At 55.6% G+C, this 20852-nt stretch overlaps 1 protein-coding gene across 2 annotated transcripts in view; it reads left to right on the top strand.

Moving 5' to 3' along the window:
- Nucleotides 1–20852, top strand: part of B4GALNT4 (beta-1,4-N-acetyl-galactosaminyltransferase 4) — a 66751-nt gene that overhangs the window by 5248 nt on the left and 40651 nt on the right. For both annotated transcript variants that reach the window (XM_076065433.1, XM_076065432.1), the window contains exons 2-3: nt 1566–1642; nt 8081–8218. In XM_076065433.1, the coding sequence (XP_075921548.1) occupies nt 1566–1642; nt 8081–8218 (215 nt within the window). The remainder of the gene's footprint in view (nt 1–1565; nt 1643–8080; nt 8219–20852) is intronic.

Genomic DNA, 20852 nt, shown 5'->3' with positions numbered 1-20852 from the left:
GTGTGGGTAGTTCCCATTCACACGTCCTCATCAGCACACACACACACACCGCGCACGTGTGTGTGTGTGTGGTTCCCACTCGCACGCCCTCATCAGCACGCACACACCACGTCCGTGTGTGTGTGTGTGGTTCCCACTCGCACGTCCTCATCAGCACACACACACACCGCGCTCGTGTGTGTGTGTAGTTCCCACTCGCACGCCCTCATCAGCACGCACGGACACACACGGTGCCCCGTGCGTGTGTGTGGTTCCCACTCGCACGCCCTCATCAGCACACACACACACACCGCGCTCGTGTGTGTGTAGTTCCCACTCGCACGCCCTCATCAGCACACACACACACCGCGCTCGTGTGTGTGTGTGGTTCCCACTCGGACGTCCTCATCAGCACGTACACACACCGTGGCCGTGTGTGTGTGGGTGCGTGCGTCTTTGTGCTCGCTCACAGCACTCATCCCAACAGTTTGTTAAGGATATACGGGGAGGGGGGGGGGGTCTTTGTGTGTGTACATACACGCAGCCCTGTATTAATCCACTGCTGGATGATGTCCTCCCCGTGATGTATCGCTTCGCAGGGGTTGTTGGACAAGGGTTAAATTTCTCACGCGATATTTTCCAGCACGCTGCTGCTGGGTTGAAGGAGGAATTCTCGGCGTAAGGCACTACCACTAGAGTCCAAGCTAGAGCGATCCATACGAAACCTATATCGTTGTACCCCTGTATTGCTATCGCATGTCACAAATGGGGAAGATGAGCACAGCATTCTGGACTCTTCCGGCAAAAATTGAGCAGAGTGTTTGACCATACTTCACCGCGCTGGTCAATAAACACGTGTGTAATCTCATTCGCATAACAGCCATTATTGATCCACCGCTGGATGCAGGCTTCTCAACCGCCAATTAATTGCATCTCGTTGCCGTGTGCGTTATACATTTATTTGCAAACGCCGTTCCGTCTCCCGTTTGGTAGGACCCGCGTTTCTTCCTGGGGGAATGCTCCCCCTAATGAGATTCTAACAAGTCGGCACCACAGCGTCCAACACAAACACAACACCTATTATAAACACACACACACACACGGACAATGACAGAGATTCCCCGTATAGCCTGTAACAGACTGTTGGGGCAAGTGCTGTTCGCGAGCACCTATGAACGCCTGGAACGGCACACGAGGGGGTGGGTGACCAGCACCACGCCCGGCCGCCTTTCTCTCCCCAGTGGCGATGTTTACACACCGCAGCAGGTACTCATATGAGGCAGAGTCTACCTAGAGGAGGCTCAGGACCGGTTCAGATAATCATCACTGGTGTTGGCTGTGAGCAGGAATCGAACTCTGGTCGCCGGATTCGTAGCGCAGCACGCTAAGCGCTGCACCACCACTCCACACGTACACAAAGACACACTCACACAGAACTCGTGCCGTCTCTGATCTCAACCAAGCACATAGTCCCTGTCTCACGACCAGCCTTCATCACCCCTGAGCTGGGCACATTCCCTGACCGCCCTCTCCCGCTCTCTCCCTCCCCATCCTTCTGTGCACCACCAACCCCGTGTCGTTCCCAGGGGTCGGGAGGTCAGAGAGCGTGCGGGGCAGAGTGCGAGACGAGACGAGACCCGGCGGTCCAGTCTCTCACCTCTCCGTGAGTCCTGCCTTGACACCACCACAACCACCACCAACCACGTTGTCTACCACCACTACCACAACAACAACCGCTGTCAGCCACTAAGCGGTGGTGAAATCACCACGGCGCTTGTGCAAAGCTAGGGGCACCTTGAGGCACACTGTCTCTACACCACCACCACCACGCCATCTTTACCACCAACCTTCCGATGTTGCCGTTCGCGGCACGAGATCAAGGGGGTTTGGGAAATCTATAGCGCAGAGGAAAGTTACATCTCCTCTCGACCATGACAAAAGTATTCTCACGCCCATGCATTTCTAATGACCGCATGGAACACGCTGGGTCGGGCTCGGCGCTCCGGTGAGCCAAGCGGCCTGGGAGCCTGGACTCGTGGACGGGCGTCTACCGACTTCGTGACGAGCAAGCAGAAGGCAGGAACAACAACAACACGAACAACAACAACAACACGAACAACAACACGAACAACAACAACAACACGAACAACAACAAGAACAACAATAAAAACAAAATCCATTATTCCTCTCCACGCACTGTCCAACCACTCCCCCCCTACCCCCTCGAATATCACCAACCCGCACTGCTGACCAGCGTGGTGAAGTATGGTCAAACAAAAGCCCCGTGATTGACACTGTACACGGGGAGGCATTCATCCATCAGTGGCCTGCCAAAGGGTTCTGTAAATTACGATGAATATTTTATTCCTAGTCGGATGCAAAAGCAAGTATCCTCTAAGGGATCTCTTTGAAAAACAAAATTCATTCACGGCAGGCGGACGAGTGGGAGGGGAGCGTGCGCGTGGATGATGTCGCGGGCGGTGAATTACGCGGGGGGGGGGGGGGGGGCGTTGATGCACCGGAGGAGAGTTATTAACGCACGCGTCCACTCATCTCGGCTGGGATTATCGCCAGCACGAAGAGACGGCATCGCCGTTTTTCGCACGGACCCCCGGCGGCGCAGCGCGGGCCACTCTCATTAACCTCTCGTGCCCCCCCCATTCCCCCACCCCCCCCCCGGAGCTCCGTACTCCCGCTTCCTCCATGCGTCTGCGTGGCGCGAGCTTCTGAGTTCATCCGAGCGACTGGCAGTAGTAAGCAGCATTAGCAAGCACGGTAGAAGCAGATAAGCGCGTGGGGGTGTTCGCCCTCCCCCACCACCCCCCTCCCGACAGAAATCGTTTTAGAGAGTCGATACGAGCAAGCGTGACACTTGCGCGAGATGTTCACGGCAGGGGGTGTTTCTTTTCGTACAAAATAAACACACGTTAGCCACCTGTAAATCAAAGATGGCCACCATTGCTGGGTGGCGGCCATATTTTATTTTGGCAGTCATCTTAGATGTTTAGGTTCGGTCGATGTGAGTCTATGGGTCTCTCTGTGAGTCTATGGGTCTCTCTGTGAGTCTATGGGTCTCTCTGTGAGTCTATGGGTCTCTCTGTGTGAGTCTATGGGTCTCTCTGTGAGTCTATGGGTCTCTCTGTGTGAGTCTATGGGTCTCTCTGTGTGAGTCTATGGGTCTCTCTGTGTGAGTCTATGGGTCTCTCTGTGTGAGTCTATGGGTCTCTCTGTGTGAGTCTATGGGTCTCTCTGTGTGAGTCTATGGGTCTCTCTGTGTGAGTCTATGGGTCTCTCTGTGTGAGTCTATGGGTCTCTCTGTGTGAGTCTATGGGTCTCTGTGTGAGTCTATGGGTCTCTCTGTGAGTCTATGGGTCTCTGTGTGAGTCTATAGGTCTCTCTGTGAGTCTATGGGTCTCTCTGTGTGAGTCTATGGGTCTCTCTGTGTGAGTCTATGGGTCTCTTTGTAAGTCTATGGGTCTCATTGTGAGTCTATGGGTCTCTGTGTAAGTCTATGGGTCTCTGTGTGAGTCTATGGGTCTCTCTGTGAGTCTATGGGTCTCATTGTGAGTCTATGGGTCTCTCTGTGAGTATATGGGTCTCTCTGTGAGTCTATGGGTCTCATTGTGAGTCTATGGGTCTCTCTGTGAGTCTATGGGTATCTCTGTGAGTCTATGGGTCTCTCTGTGAGTCTATGGGTCTCTCTGTGAGTCTATGGGTCTCATTGTGTGAGTCTATGGGTCTCTCTGTGAGTCTATGGGTCTCTCTGTGAGTCTATGGGTCTCTCTGTGAGTCTATGGGTCTCTCTGTGAGTCTATGGGTCTCATTGTGTGAGTATTTGGGTCTCATTGTGTGGGTATTTGGGTCTTTCTGTGCGAGTCTATAGGTCTCTCTATTCGAGTCTATGGATATGTGTGAGTTTATTGATCTCTCTGTGCGAGCCTATGGGTTTCAGTGAGTCTAGTGGGATCCTCTTAGACCCTAGGAGGTATTACCTGCCGGGGTTGGCGCTTGTGTGGCCGTTAGAGCGAGTATTCCCGCTATCTGCTTCCCAAGCGCGTGTCTGTGCGTCAGCTGTGCTCAACCCAACCAGCCTCGCTTTCAAAGGTGGCGGGCGCAGGCTGCGGACTGGATACCGTGCAGGAGAAATTCAGACGTTTCGAATGTGGGCGCGGCGAACGTCTGGGCCACGTTGCTGCGGCAAAGCTCACGAATACACCACGTGAAACAAATGCCTTACTAACGCAAAACACAATACGTTTTTATATAACGTTCACTGAGGACAGTACCAGGAATATATTTTTCACCCGGCACACCATATCGTTTCTTTAGATCTGCTGTTTGTGTTCAGTTTGTTGTCCTTCCCCTGAACCTCCGATTAGCACGGTTGGCTATGTACGGTGCAAAAGAAGTTAAACATACATATCGAGTATAATACCGCTCGCTATGAATGTGTCTACTACAGTAGCACAACGTGCCACCTACTCCTGGGGAAAGTATCCAATGAGCAACGAATCCCGAGGCACGCCGCATCCAGGATACCACTCGCTATGGCCGTGGCTCCCACGAGCCACGGTGCCACCCCTACTCCAGTCGTACAGAGCGGCTAGGACAAGTACCCGGTGAGTCACGGGGGGCCCTGGTTGGGCACAAACACGCGCATGGACTGGAGATCGTCGCTGAACCCGCAGCAGGGGTGGGGGGCTGGGGCGGCTGTGGGTTCCGATCCTGGCCACGCGTCCCCACCCTCCCTTACCAACCTGACCCAGCCCCTCGCTCTCCCCCCGGCTATTGCTGCAGTGACGTTGGCCTACAACAACCGCATTGTGGTGGCCGTCATCGTTCTGTAAGCAGCGGCGTAGTGACGACATTATCAGCTTTGGGCGTGCGGCAAATGGTCAGGTGGGGCCCCAATATTTGATTTGTCTCTCGCACGGTCGCATCTAGGGCTATTATTACATATCGCGGCTCCTTTTGTCTAATCACATCATTACGCTCACGGTCTCTGATATGTAATGGTGTAGAGGCACTCTGTCTTCGAAAACATACCTCATGGTTGTCAAGTGGGCCCCAACTCGTAGCTTTGGCCACACATGGCTTAATTTCTCACCATATAATTTCACTCGACCCCTCTGGCCTCTCTATGCGCCGTGAAGACGGGCCGTTGCCTGAAACGTCGCCTATTGTTTATAATTGTTTTTTTAATGCCACCGGCGTTATTGACTAACGTTTTTTGAGTTCATACAGGGTGCTTCAAAACAATGTTAACATTTACATGAGACTTTCGTTTTCTATGGAAAAAGAACGGATAATAATACACTGTAACGTGAAAACAAATGTAATGTTTATAGCTTCAAAAAGTCAAAGAGTCTCCACTTGTTCGCCATCATTGTCAACACGTGGCCTGGAATCTTCTCCAGGTGATCTCCAGAGCCCGGAGGCGGCACGTTTCTCGTGGTGTTGTTGCAAATTCTCAGGAGTGTTAACAGTTTTTTGAAGCAACCTGTATTTATATTTTTGATTCAGTATTTTCCTGGCTCACTGCCTAAAATTGGAGTCGGCGCCGCATGTGACTCCAGTATTGTGTAGCAGTCACGCCAGTGAGAGGTACGTACAGGACGTGGTGTGCCGGGTTCGCAAGCACTTTCTGGCTTGCTGGTTCCGGGTCAAGCCCGGCTGGATTGAAGCCCTGCCACGTGGGGGATAATAAAACGTTCAGTGACTGGGGTTAGTTAGCGAAGGTTTGGATATATCTTTCAATGCACGACGCCTCTCCCTCTCTCTTGCACGCTCTCATTCCTAAACTGTTTCCATCTATAACATCCCGGCGAAGGCCTTTCCTCCCTTCGCCGCGGCTCCCGGGTTTGTTTCAGGTTCTCCGTGGACTGGAGAAATTAGATTTTCGTGCGATGTTGGAAACCAGAAATAGCTCCATTTCACGTCGATAAGACGACGGGATGATTTATCAAGTTGCCGCTTCAGTGAACCCATGCATAGAATAATAGGTTAATCATGTATGATAATAACAGGGTTTTTTTTCTCTCTCTCCAACTATCACCATCGTCAGCAACAGCAGCGGCTAAGGCTAATCCACTGCTGGATGAATGCCACCCAAGGATGGCAATAGTACAGTCACTGCAAGGCGAGGGAGTTGTTGATGTTAGAGAAGGACCGGCTGTGTGCAGGAAACATTGAGGGTTACACGCGGACACAGAGAGACATATGTTTGCATGTTGAACTTCTTTCGCACCGTACGTAGCCAACCGTGCTAATCGGAGGTACGGGATAGATAGCGAGAGAGAGAGTGGGAGTCGTGGAATTACACTGAGAAACCGGAAGGCGAACACGTGGATTGGACGACGTATAAGCGGGTTGTTGACTATCACATGGAGAGTTAAGGCAAGTGGATGTCGCGAGACGAGATGGATGGCGGCTGATCGAGACGACTGATGTAGTGACAGCCAAGGGAGGGAACGCCGCGCTCACGTGGAGACGGAGTGACGAAATGTGCTCACGTGCAGGAGCCGGGTGGAGTGTGGCATCGCGAGAATGCGAAATGTCAGCGGCTTGGCGAGGGGCTTCATCTGGCGGTGAATTAGATGATACCTGATGCCAACGATGGCAGGGAATGCACCCTAATTAAGAAGTGCAACAAGGAGTCGGCATTCGAGAGGCTGTGACCGCATTCCGATGTTGAACGCAATTGGGTTGCCCGAATGAAACGTAGCGAGTGTGAAACTCCGTCTGTTTCATTTATTTGGTTTCATTTATTTGGTATAGCCCTGTGGAGCCACGCGGCTCTTAAGTCGGGTGCAACCGCAACAAACAAAATATGAACGGAGAACATCTTAAAGCGACGACGCGCAATAGAACATCCTGGATAAACCAGCAAATCTTCCAAAAAAAAACACGCTGTGTGCAAAAATCCCAGTGTGATGCAAGTCAAACAATAACAACCATAATACAATTTAGATTACCCATATGTTTTCGATATCACCAAAATAACGCTATAAAAACACTGTAACAACAGTAATCATAAGAACTGTGATTTACATTTACCAAGACGACGTGAGTGAATGAATGTGAATCGCCCATTTAAAAAGAAAATCCGCACACAGCGAGTGCGGCCCTGCCGTTCCCGCTTGGGGGCGGGGGGGGGGTTGAAGTCAGAGGGAGTGACAAGTGACGCCGTACCACAAACCACAAACCTGCATCGGTAAGAAAAGCCAACGAGGCAAAGATTCCCCGCAGCGACTGCCGATGCCGTTGAGGGCACGTGGCTTAGCGGGCGGCTTTGAATGCCGGCACGGCGCACTCTGAGGGCGGTGGTGCGGCCAGAACCCCGCGACAGGTACTCGCTTAAGGCTGGGGGAGGCCAGAACCCCGCGACAGGTACTCGCTTAAGGCTGGGGCAGGCCAGACCCCGCGACAGGTACTCGCTTAAGGCTGGGGCAGGCCAGAACCCGCGACAGGTACTCGCTTAAGGCTGGGGGAGGCCAGTGGAACGGGGCCCAGGATCGGTTTCGTTTATTCGTTGACCGTGATCGGGAATCGAACTCAGGTCGCCGGGGTCGTAGTTCGCGGTTCGCACACATGAACGCGCATGAACACACGTGAACTTCACTCATTGACTTCTCCACCCGTGTTGACTTGATTTTGCTAGGTAAGCGCGTGTTGTTCGTGTGCGCTCACACGCTCGCGTGTCCATCTCCGAATCCTAGCATTCCTGTGTCCCCCTCGTCTTCAGCTTCATTTCTATTTATTAGTTATAGCCTTGTGAGCCATGGGGCTCTTGACTCTGTCTCCCCGTGTCCCCGTGTTCGTATGCCATCGTCTCCCCGTGCCCATGTCTCCTCGTGTCTCCCCGTGCCCGCGTGTACCCCACATCCGTGTTCCCGTGTCCCTGCGTGTTGTCGTGCTCGCGTCTCGGCATCTCCTCCTGTCCCCCCCCCCCCCCACGTGTCTCCCGTGCCCGCTGAATGCCAAGCGCACGCGTCCCCACATGTCCCCGTGTCCCCCCACATGTCCCCGTGTCCCCCCACATGTCCCCGTGTCCCCCCACATGTCCCCGTGTCCCCCCACATGTCCCCGTGTCCCCCCACAGTCCCCAGACCGGCGGCCGTCCGTACCTCCACCGGGGGCCCACAGCAGGGTGGACCTGGCCGCGATGCTCGCGTCCCGAGGCCCCGCGCCGCGCCGTGAGGAGGCAAACGGCGGAGTCGCCGCGCCCTGGTCCCCTGACGTGAGTCATCTCAAGCGGCCACTGCGTGGGGGGCCATGCCCCCCTTACCCCACCCCCCCTCCACCCCTTAATGAGCAGAAATGCTCCCCGTACTATCTTTCCCCTATTCTGCCTCATATTCTGCGCTCCTATTCAGAGGCAGCTTCTTGGGGTGACTGTGCGCGTACATACATACAGAGACCCCCTCGTGTAGCCTTGATCAGACTGTTTGGGCAAGTGCTGTTAGCGAGCACCTATGACGGCCGGGACGGCACACGAGGGGGTGAGTGACCAGCACCACGTCCAGCTGCCTCTGTCTCGCCAGTGGTGATGTTTACACATGGCGTCAGGTACTCATTTGAGGCCGAGTCAATCTAGGGGAGGCCTAGAACCGGTGTTGGCCGTGAGCGGGAATCGAACTCGGGTTTGCCGTAGCGCAGCGCGCTAATCGCCCAACTACCGATTCCCACACAAAGACACACATACATGAATGTACACCCATGAATTGCAGAGGTTCACGGTTCGAATCCCGTGGCTGCCCTGATTAGTACTGCGGTGTGCGCACTCACCATCACTCGTCCGCGCCATCTGCTTCATAGTGGACGTTAGAGATCCCGTCGCATAAAATCGCAAGAGTTGGTCAATCGAGTTCCAACATCACGGACCGGATTTAAACGATCACGCCGCAAATTACTCACTTGGAATTTACACGCGGCAATCACCCCCCACCCCCGCACCCCCCATTACTGCATCTACTTGGCAGGACCCTCCAGAAAAAAGAGTCACGATACTCAACGAGGCTTTCGTGGGTGAGCTGCCTGCAGTCTAAACTAAACTAACTAAAACTTAAAATTGCATTTTACCAGGCAAGACCCACTAAGCTATGTAGCTCGTTTTCAAAGCGACCTGGGCACGAACGATAGCTCAACTAAGTGGCTTATCATGTGGAAAGTTATTGCGGCCGAATACTCTAAACGTACATTTCTAAATGTGGAGGGGAATAACTGGAGGAACCCGGATAAAAATCCACGCGACCACGGGGAGAGAGACACGCAAACTCCAAGTACACACGCGTCAGGGTCTGGATCGAACCCACGACCTCCTGTGTACCAGGCGAGGCAGTTAACATCTCATAGCCACCGTGGTAGCCCAGTGCCCGCGTCTCTTCTCGAGCTCCGGGTAGCGATGTGCGTGGCACAGCAATCCCCACGCGTGACGCACCGATGAGGTTGAGAGTTGGAACCAATTACGATCGCTATCGCGTGTGGGCAGGCGCATTAGCGCCGCATCTCAACACCAGGAGGCAACCGGCGCTCTGCAGGGCTTTTAACCCCGATCCATTAAAATCGCTCACTAATTTCCACTGCCGGACGTCTGCGAATGTTGGCAACTCACTCGTTCGTCCAGCGGGCGCCACGCTCAGTCGCAGGCCTCGTTCCGCGTGGGTTCCTGCTGCTGCTGCTGCCGCCGCTACATTTGGGGCTTTTATTTTATAGAAGTTTTCAACAAATTATTGACGAGTGCTTATTGTTATGATTATCATTAGACGCGTGGGGAGGAGGTCGAGGTTCGAAGCGGACTGCGACCCTCAAAAGAGGAGCGCCATCCAGCGTGGTCGCCACCCCCCTCCCTCCCTCCCCCCTCCATCCTCCCTCCCTCCCTCCCCGTGATCCGTGGATCAAACATATCACTCGAGACGCCGGTCTATGGCAGCCAAGAGCAGTTCATGCGAATGCTGGCCGCACAAGGTGTTCCCACGTCGGGCGTCAAAGGTCCTTCGCTGGCTGTGCGTGACGAGTGAATGAATGGAGAGGGGGGAGGAGGAAGAAACCGGAGCACGCCTTGCACGAGGGGGCAACGCTCAATCCCCGTTAAGATGGAAACAGATGGCGATTAGTCCACTTGCTGTACCGCTTTCTCCTAGCGAGCCAGGGGGTAGGGCCACCTCCTCATCGACGCCCACGGGAAGGGAGTTTCTCAACGTCATCTGTGCGGTGATCTACCAGCCCCTCGCTGCTGCCTCCATACAGTGCGGGACTACAGGCAGTAGCCACGTGCAGCAGCAGTAGCCACGTGCAGCAGCAGCAGCCACGTGCAGCAGCAGTAGCCACGTGCAGCAGCAGCAGCCACGTGCAGCAGCAGCAGCCACGTGCAGCAGCAGCAGCCACGTGCAGCAGCAGCAGCCACGTGCAGCAGCAGCAGCCACGTGCAGCAGCAGTAGCCACGTGCAGCAGCAGCCACGTGCAGCAGCAGCAGCCACGTGCAGCAGTAGCCACGTGCAGCAGCAGCGTAGCCGCCACCAGCACCTGATACCGTCTGTCTATGTTCATCTCTCTGCGTTCGTATGTATCTGTGTATATGTCTCTCTTGGTCTGTCAGGGTTTGTTTGGCCATACTGCAACCACGCTGGTGAGTGCGAGCTGGTGAAGGAGTGGGGGGGAATGAGGGGCTGCAGGACCGGTTCAGATAATCACTCGATGCCACTGCCAATGGTGTCCCTCGCCAGGGATTTAATTACGGTCAACCGGGTTCATCATTTGGCAGTGCTCCAACCATTGCACCACTACTCCATCACGTGATATAAATATATATATAAATTACATTTAGTTTCATGAGGTTATTTCTTTTAAGCTGATTTAAAAGTAATTTATTTGGGGTTTATCAGCCAGGCTCATACCCCGAGAGAACCGAAACTCAATTGAGGAGCAATATCATCATCATCATTATTATCGTATTAAGTGGAGCGGTGGCCCAGCGGTTAGCGCACTGCACTGTGAACTCCCTCCCAAACAAATTCCGATTACCGACCACGGCTAACATCAGATTAGTACCAGGCATCATCATCACCACCACCATCATCACCACCATCACCACCACCACCACCATCATCACCAACATCGCCAGCAACATCGCCAGCAAAATCGCCAGCAACATCATCATCACCAACAGCATCACCAACAGCAGCACCAACAACATCACCATCGCGGTTGGCTACGTATGGTGGGGAAGAAGTTCAACTTACATACATATATCATCACCGTCATCACCAACATCATGACTACCAACACCACCAACATCACCAACATCACCAATACCACCAATACCACCAACATCATCAACATCACCATCACCACCATCGCCACCATCACTAGCATCGGGCAGTGACGCGGTCCAGTGGTAGCGCGTTCGCCGCCCGTTGTCGCAAAGGTTTCGCGGTTCGAATCGAGTGGACGCCCTGGTTATTATTATTACGAATGCAATGTCCGTAATAATAGCACGCGTCCCTCTGCTTCACGGCGGGCGTTAGAGATCCCGTGAGGTCATTCGCAAAGAGTCGGCCACTGTGTAACTTGGTGACCCGCAACAACTTACTGGACATCTGTGAAAAAGAGCTTCATGGCTCATCGGATTCCCCTTCCTGGATATATGTAAATATTGATTCTGATTAAGTGGCATCACACGCAGAGCAGCAATCGTTGCACCCTAATGGACGAATCAAGCTCCGTGGGCACCCTTGCAAATGAACTTTAAATTTGAAACGAATCAAGAAAATATAAATATATATTACTAGGTGTAGGCCCCAATGAGTTATATAGCTCTTTTTCAGAAGCGACCTGGCCACAAATGGTAGCCTAACAAAGTAGCAATTTGTAACAGCAAAATACTCTAAAACGCGTAATGTCGATTGTAAATGGGGAGGGAAAAGCCGAAGACCCGGATAAAAAATCCACGCGGCCACGCGGAAAGAGACACGCACACTCCAAATATACAGCAGGGTCGGCATCGAACCCACGAACCCTCCTGCGTACCTAGAGGGAGTTGACTTCTCGGCACCACGGCGCCTCATCATCAGCATCAAGTCAGGAAGCAATATAGAAATACACAGAGACAGGCAGACAGCACGGAAAATGGGCATAGTTATGAAAGATTTGTACAAAGTTAGATAGGAACATAAACACAGACAGATAAAGGCACAAAGGGACAGATTAGAAAGACAGATTGAGAGATAAACGGACAAACAGAGGTGGTTTCAGAGACAGAGAGAGGAGCAGTGGCCCAGAGAGACAGACTCAGCAATCGGACAGCGAGAGACACAGACTCAGCACTCGGACAGCGAGCGACACAGACTCAGCACTCGCACAGCGAGAGACACACAGACTCAGCACTCGGACAGCGAGAGACAGACTCAGCACTCGGACAGCGAGACACACAGACTCAGCACTCGGAAAGCGAGAGACACAGACTCAGCACTCGGAAAGCGAGAGACACAGACTCAGCATTCGGACAGCGAGAGACACACACTCAGCACTCGCACAGCGAGAGACACACAGACTCAGCACTCGCACAGCGACAGACACAGACTCAGCACTCGGACAGCAAGAGACACAGACTCAGCACTCGGACAGCGAGAGACAGACTCAGCACTCGGACAGCGAGACACACAGTCTCAGCACCCGGACAGCGAGAGACACAGACTCAGCACTCGGACAGGGATAGACACAGACTCACCACTCGGACAGCGAGACACACAGACTCACCACTCGGACAGCGAGACACACAGACTCAGCACTCGCACAGCGAGAGACACAGACTCAGCACTCGGACAGCGAGACACACAGACTCAGCACTCGGACAGCGAGAGACACAGACTCAGCATTCGGACAGCGAGAGACACACAGACTCAGCACTCGGACAGCGAGAGACAGACTCAGCACTCGGACAGCGAGACACACAGACTCAGCACTCGGACAGCGAGAGACACAGACTCAGCACTCGGACAGCGAGAAACACAACTCACCACTCGGACAGCGAGACACACAGACTCACCACTCGGACAGCGAGTCACACAGACTCAGCACTCGCACAGCGAGAGACACAGACTCGGCACTCGGACAGCGAGAGACACAGACTCAGCACTCGGACAGCGAGAGACACAGACTCAGCACTCGGACAGCGAGAGACACAGACTCAGCACTCGGACAGCGAGAGACACAGACTCAGCACTCACACAGCGAGAGACACACAGACTCAGCACTCGCACAGCGAGAGACACAGACTCAGCACTCGGACAGCGAGAGACACAGACTCAGCACTCGGACAGCGAGAGACACAGACTCAGCACTCGGACAGCGAGAGACACACACTCAGCACTCGCACAGCGAGAGACACACAGACTCAGCACTCGCACAGCGAGAGACACAGACTCAGCACTCGGACAGCAAGAGACACAGACACAGCACTCGGGCAGCGAGAGACAGACTCAGCACTCGGACAGCGAGACACACAGACTCAGCACTCGGACAGCGAGAGACACAGACTCAGCACTCGGACAGCGAGAGACACAGACTCAGCACTCGGACAGCGAGACACACAGACTCACCACTCGGACAGCGAGACACACAGACTCAGCACTCGCACAGCGAGAGACACAGACTCGGCACTCGGACAGCGAGAGACACAGACTCAGCACTCGGACATCGAGAGACACAGACTCAGCACTCGGACAGCGATAGATACAGACTCAGCACTCGCACAGCGAGAGACACAGACTCAGCACTCGGACAGCGAGAGACACAGACTCAGCACTCAGACAGCGAGAGACACAGACTCAGCACTCGGACAGCGAGACAAACACACTCAGCACTCGCACAGCGAGAGACACACAGACTCAGCACTCGCACAGCGAGAGACACAGACTCAGCACTCGGACAGCGAGAGACACAGACTCAGCACTCGGCCAGCGAGAGACAGACTCAGCACTCGGACAGCGAGACACAGAGACTCAGCACTCGCACAGCGAGATACACACAGACTCAGCACTCGGACAGCGAGAGACACAGACTCAGCACTCGGACAGCGATAGACACAGACTCAGCACTCGCACAGCGAGAGACACAGACTCAGCACTCGGACAGCTGGAAACACAGACTCAGCACTCGGACAGCGAGACACACAGACTCACCACTCGGACAGCGAGACACACAGACTCAGCACTCGCACAGCGAGAGACACAGACTCGGCACTCGGACAGCGAGAGACACAGACTCAGCACTCGGACAGCGAGAGACACAGACTCAGCACTCGCACAGCGAGAGACAGAGACTTAGCCCTCGCACAACGAGAGACACACAGACTCAGCACTCGGACAGCGAGAGACACAGGCTCAGCACTCGGACAGCGAGAGACACAGACTCAGCACTCGGATAGCGAGACACACAGACTCAGCACTCGGACAGCGAGACACACAGACTCACCACTCGGACAGCGAGACACACAGACTCAGCACTCGCACAGCGAGAGACACAGACTCAGCACTCGGACAGCGAGACACACAGACTCAGCACTCGGACAGCGAGAGACACAGACTCAGCATTCGGACAGCGAGAGACACACAGACTCAGCATTCGGACAGCGAGAGACACACAGACTCAGCACTCGGACAGCGAGAGACAGACTCAGCACTCGGACAGCGAGACACACAGACTCAGCACTCGGACAGCGAGAGACACAGACTCAGCACTCGGACAGCGAGAGACAACTCACCACTCGGACAGCGACACACACAGACTCACCACTCGGACAGCGAGTCACACAGACTCAGCACTCGCACAGCGAGAGACACAGACTCGGCACTCGGACAGCGAGAGACACAGACTCAGCACTCGGACAGCGAGAGACACAGACTCAGCACTCGGACAGCGAGAGACACAGACTCAGCACTCGGACAGCGAGAGACACAGACTCAGCACTCACACAGCGAGAGACACACAGACTCAGCACTCGCACAGCGAGAGACACAGACTCAGCACTCGGACAGCGAGAGACACAGACTCAGCACTCGGACAGCGAGAGACACAGACTCAGCACTCGGACAGCGAGAGACACACACTCAGCACTCGCACAGCGAGAGACAGACTCAGCACTCGCACAGCGAGAGACACAGACTCAGCACTCGGACAGCGAGAGACACACACTCAGCACTCGGGCAGCGAGAGACAGACTCAGCACTCGGACAGCGAGACACACAGATTCAGCACTCGGACAGCGAGAGACACAGACTCAGCACTCGGACAGCGAGAGACACAGACTCAGCACTCGGACAGCGAGACACACAGACTCACCACTCGGACAGCGAGACACACAGACTCAGCACTCGCACAGCGAGAGACACAGACTCGGCACTCGGACAGCGAGAGACACAGACTCAGCACTCGGACAGCGAGAGACACAGACTCAGCACTCGGACAGCGATAGACACAGACTCAGCACTCGCACAGCGAGAGACACAGACTCAGCACTCGGACAGCGAGAGACACAGACTCAGCACTCAGACAGCGAGAGACACAGACTCAGCACTCGGACAGCGAGACGAACACACTCAGCACTCGCACAGCGAGAGACACACAGACTCAGCACTCGCACAGCGAGAGACACAGACTCAGCACTCGGACAGCGAGACACACAGACTCACCACTCGGACAGCGAGAGACACACAGCCTCACCACTCGGACAGCGAGACACAGACTCAGCACTCGGACAGCGAGAGACACAGACTCAGCACTCGCACAGCGAGACACACAGACTCAGCACTCGAACAGCGAGAGACACAGACTCAGCACTCGGACAGCGAGAGACACAGACCCAGCACTCGGGCAGCGAGAGACACACAGACTCAGCACTCGGACAGCGAGAGACAAAGACTCAGCACTCGGGCAGCGAGAGACACACAGACTCAGCACTCGGACCGCGAGAGACACACAGACTCAGCACTCGGACAGCGAGACACACAGACTCAGCACTCGCACAGCGAGAGAGACAGACTCAGCACTCGGCCAGCGAGAGACACAGAGTCAGCACTCGGACAGCGTAACACACAGACTCAGCACTCGCACAGCGAGACACACAGACTCAGCACTCGGACAGCGAGACACACAGACTCAGCACTCGGACAGTGATAGACACACAGACTCAGCACTCGGACAGCGACACACACACAGACTCAGCACAAGGACAGCGAGAGACACAGACTCAGCACTCGGACAGCGAGAGACACAGACTCAGCACTCGGACAGCGAGAGACACAGACTCAGCACTCGGATAGCGAGACACACAGACTCAGCACTCGGACAGCGAGACACACAGACTCAGCACTCGGACCGCGAGAGACACACAGACTCAGCACTCGGACAGCGAGACACACACAGACTCAGCACTCGGACAGCGAGACACACAGACTCACCACTCGCCCTGCGAGACACACAGACTCAACACTCGGACAGCGAGAGACACAAACTCAGCACTCGGACAGCGAGACACACAGACTCAGCACTCGGACAGCGAGAGACACAGACTCAGCACTCGCACAACGAGAGACACACAGACTCAGCACTCGGACAGCGAGACACACAGACTCAGCACTCGGACAGCGAGAGACACACAGACTCAGCACTCGGACAGCGAGAGACACAGACTCAGCACTCGGACAGCGAGAGACACACAGACTCAGCACTCGGACAGCGAGACACACAGACTCAGCACTCGGACAGCGAGACACACAGACTCAGCACTCGGACAGCAAGAGACACAGACTCAGCACTCGGACAGCGAGTGACACAGACTCAGCACTCGGACAGCGAGAGACACACAGACTCACCACTCGGACAGCGAGACACAGACTCAGCACTCGGACAGCGAGAGACACAAACTCAGCACTCGGACCGCGAGAGACACAGACTCAGCACTCGGACAGCGAGAGACACAGACTCAGCACTCGGACAGCGAGAGACACAAACTCAGCACTCGGACCGCGAGAGACACACAGACTCAGCACTCGGACAGCGAGAGACACAGACTCAGCACTCGCACAGCGAGACACACAGACTCAGCACTCGGACATCGAGAGTCACAGACTCAGCACTCGGACAGCGAGACACACAGACTCAGCACTCGGACAGCGAGAGACACACAGACTCACCACTCGGACAGCGAGACACACAGACTCAGCACTCGGACAGCGAGAGACACAGACTCAGCACTCGAACAGCGAGAGACACAGACTCAGCACTCGGACAGCGAGAGACACACAGACTCACCACTCGGACAGCGAGACACACAGACTCAGCACTCGGACATCGAGAGTCACAGACCAGCACTCGGACAGCGAGAGACACAGACTCAGCACTCGGACAGCGAGAGACACACAGACTCACCACTCGGACAGCGAGAGACACACAGACTCAGCACTCGGACAGCGAGACACAGACTCAGCACTCGCACAGCGAGAGACACAAACTCAGCACTCGGACAGCGAGACACACAGACTCACCACTCGGACAGCGAGACACAGACTCAGCACTCGCACAGCGAGAGACACACAGACTCAGCACTCGGACAGCAAGAGACACAGACTCAGCACTCGCACAGCGAGACACACAGACTCAGCACTCGGACAGCTAGAGACACAGACGCAGCACTCGGACAGCGAGAGACACAGACTCAGCACTCGGACAGCGAGAGACACAGACTCAGCACTCGCACAGCGAGACACACAGACTCAGCACTCGGACAGCGAGAGACACAGACTCAGCACTCGGACAGCGAGAGACACAGACTCAGCACTCGGACAGCGAGAGACACACAGACTCAGCACTCGGACAGCGAGAGACACACAGACTCAGCACTCGGACAGCGAGAGACACAGACTCAGCACTCGGACAGCGAGACACACAGACTCAGCACTCGGACAGCGAGAGACACAGACTCAGCACTCGGACAGCGAGACACACAGACTCACCACTCGGACAGCGAGAGACACACAGCCTCACCACTCGGACAGCGAGACACAGACTCAGCACTCGGACAGCGAGAGACACAGACTCAGCACTCGCACAGCGAGACACACAGACTCAGCACTCGAACAGCGAGAGACACAGACTCAGCACTCGGACAGCGAGAGACACAGACCCAGCACTCGGGCAGCGAGAGACACACAGACTCAGCACTCGGACAGCGAGAGACAAAGACTCAGCACTCGGGCAGCGAGAGACACACAGACTCAGCACTCGGACCGCGAGAGACACACAGACTCAGCACTCGGACAGCGAGACACACAGACTCAGCACTCGCACAGCGAGAGAGACAGACTCAGCACTCGGCCAGCGAGAGACACAGAGTCAGCACTCGGACAGCGTAACACACAGACTCAGCACTCGCACAGCGAGACACACAGACTCAGCACTCGGACAGTGATAGACACACAGACTCAGCACTCGGACAGCGACACACACACAGACTCAGCACAAGGACAGCGAGAGACACAGACTCAGCACTCGGACAGCGAGAGACACAGACTCAGCACTCGGACAGCGAGAGACACAGACTCAGCACTCGGATAGCGAGACACACAGACTCAGCACTCGGACAGCGAGACACACAGACTCAGCACTCGGACCGCGAGAGACACACAGACTCAGCACTCGGACAGCGAGACACACACAGACTCAGCACTCGGACAGCGAGACACACAGACTCACCACTCGCCCTGCGAGACACACAGACTCAACACTCGGACAGCGAGAGACACAAACTCAGCACTCGGACAGCGAGACACACAGACTCAGCACTCGGCCAGCGAGAGACACAGAGTCAGCACTCGGACAGCGTAACACACAGACTCAGCACTCGCACAGCGAGACACACAGACTCAGCACTCGGACAGTGATAGACACACAGACTCAGCACTCGGACAGCGACACACACACACACTCAGCACAAGGACAGCGAGAGACACAGACTCAGCACTCGGACAGCGAGAGACACAGACTCAGCACTCGGACAGCGAGAGACACAGACTCAGCACTCGGATAGCGAGACACACAGACTCAGCACTCGGACAGCGAGACACACAGACTCAGCACTCGGACCGCGAGAGACACACAGACTCAGCACTCGGACCGCGAGAGACACACAGACTCAGCACTCGGACAGCGAGACACACACAGACTCAGCACTCGGACAGCGAGACACACAGACTCACCACTCGCCCTGCGAGACACACAGACTCAACACTCGGACAGCGAGAGACACAAACTCAGCACTCGGACAGCGAGACACACAGACTCAGCACTCGGACAGCGAGAGACACAGACTCAGCACTCGCACAACGAGAGACACACAGACTCAGCACTCGGACAGCGAGAGACACAGACTCAGCACTCGGACAGCGAGAGACACACAGACTCAGCACTCGGACAGCGAGACACACAGACTCAGCACTCGGACAGCGAGACACACAGACTCAGCACTCGGACAGCAAGAGACACAGACTCAGCACTCGGACAGCGAGAGACACAGACTCAGCACTCGGACAGCGAGAGACACACAGACTCACCACTCGGACAGCGAGACACAGACTCAGCACTCGGACAGCGAGAGACACAAACTCAGCACTCGGACCGCGAGAGACACAGACTCAGCACTCGGACAGCGAGAGACACAGACTCAGCACTCGGACCGCGAGAGACACACAGACTCAGCACTCGCACAGCGAGACACACAGACTCAGCACTCGCACAGCGAGAGAGACAGACTCAGCACTCGGACATCGAGAGTCACAGACTCAGCACTCGGACAGCGAGAGACACACAGACTCACCACTCGGACAGCGAGACACACAGACTCAGCACTCGGACAGCGAGAGACACAGACTCAGCACTCGGACAGCGAGAGACACAGACTCAGCACTCGGACAGCGAGAGACACAGACTCAGCACTCGGACAGCGCCGAGGCTGAGTGGTGTCCATTGTGAAGACGCGGCGAGGCAATCGGCCTGGGTAGCACAACCCGCCACCACCCCCCCCGCCACCACCCCCCCATTACCCCCCCGCCACCACCCCGCCATTACCCCCCCTCACCACCACCCCCCCATTACCCCCTCTCGCCACCACACCCCCATTACCCCCCCTCGCCACCACCCCCCCATTATCCCCCCATTACCCCCCCCGCCACCACCCCCCATTACCCCCCCCCCCGCCTCTGGCCGGGGTGGATTGACCCCCCATGCCTCCGCACCACACCTCTACCCCCCCCCCCCCCACTACTTTTCCCGCAAAGACAAAGATTCCCCGTGTAGCCTTCACAGACTGTTGGGGCAAGTGCCGTTAGCGAGTAGCACCTGTGAAGGCCGGCAACGGCGCACACGAGGGGGTGGGTGGCCAGCACCACGCCCGGCCGCCTTTGTCTCCCAAGTGGCGATGTTTAGACACCGCACCAGGTACTCATTTGAGGCGGCCGAGTCAACCTTGGCGCAACCGAGACACGGGCAGTGTCAACGAGAAAGCGAGGTGCAATGTCGAGGGCTTCGAGCATCGAGGGCCGGGCAGCCAACGTCCACCGCCCTCCTCGACTATTCTCCCTCGGCGATGCGCGCCGTCTTCACCAACTCGGAGCTGACCAGCGCGGTGAAGTATGGTCAAATATCCCCCCCCCCCATCCACTACCACCACCAGGTCTTCATCAGGTGGCACGACTGTGACAGAGGAGCTGTCTGCAGACCAAACGCTCAGTGGTCCCATTGTGTAGCCATACTTGACCGCGCTGGTCGGCAGCGAGGTGCCCGGACCAGTGGTGGCATCGAATCCGTGGCCGGGAATCGAA

Source organism: Petromyzon marinus, chromosome 7 (genome assembly GCF_048934315.1).
Source record: "Petromyzon marinus isolate PM22_M1 ecotype Great Lakes invasive population chromosome 7, UKy_Petmar_22M1.pri1.0, whole genome shotgun sequence".
Lineage (NCBI taxonomy): Eukaryota > Metazoa > Chordata > Hyperoartia > Petromyzontiformes > Petromyzontidae > Petromyzon > Petromyzon marinus.
This window is presented reverse-complemented; position numbering and strand designations above follow the sequence as displayed.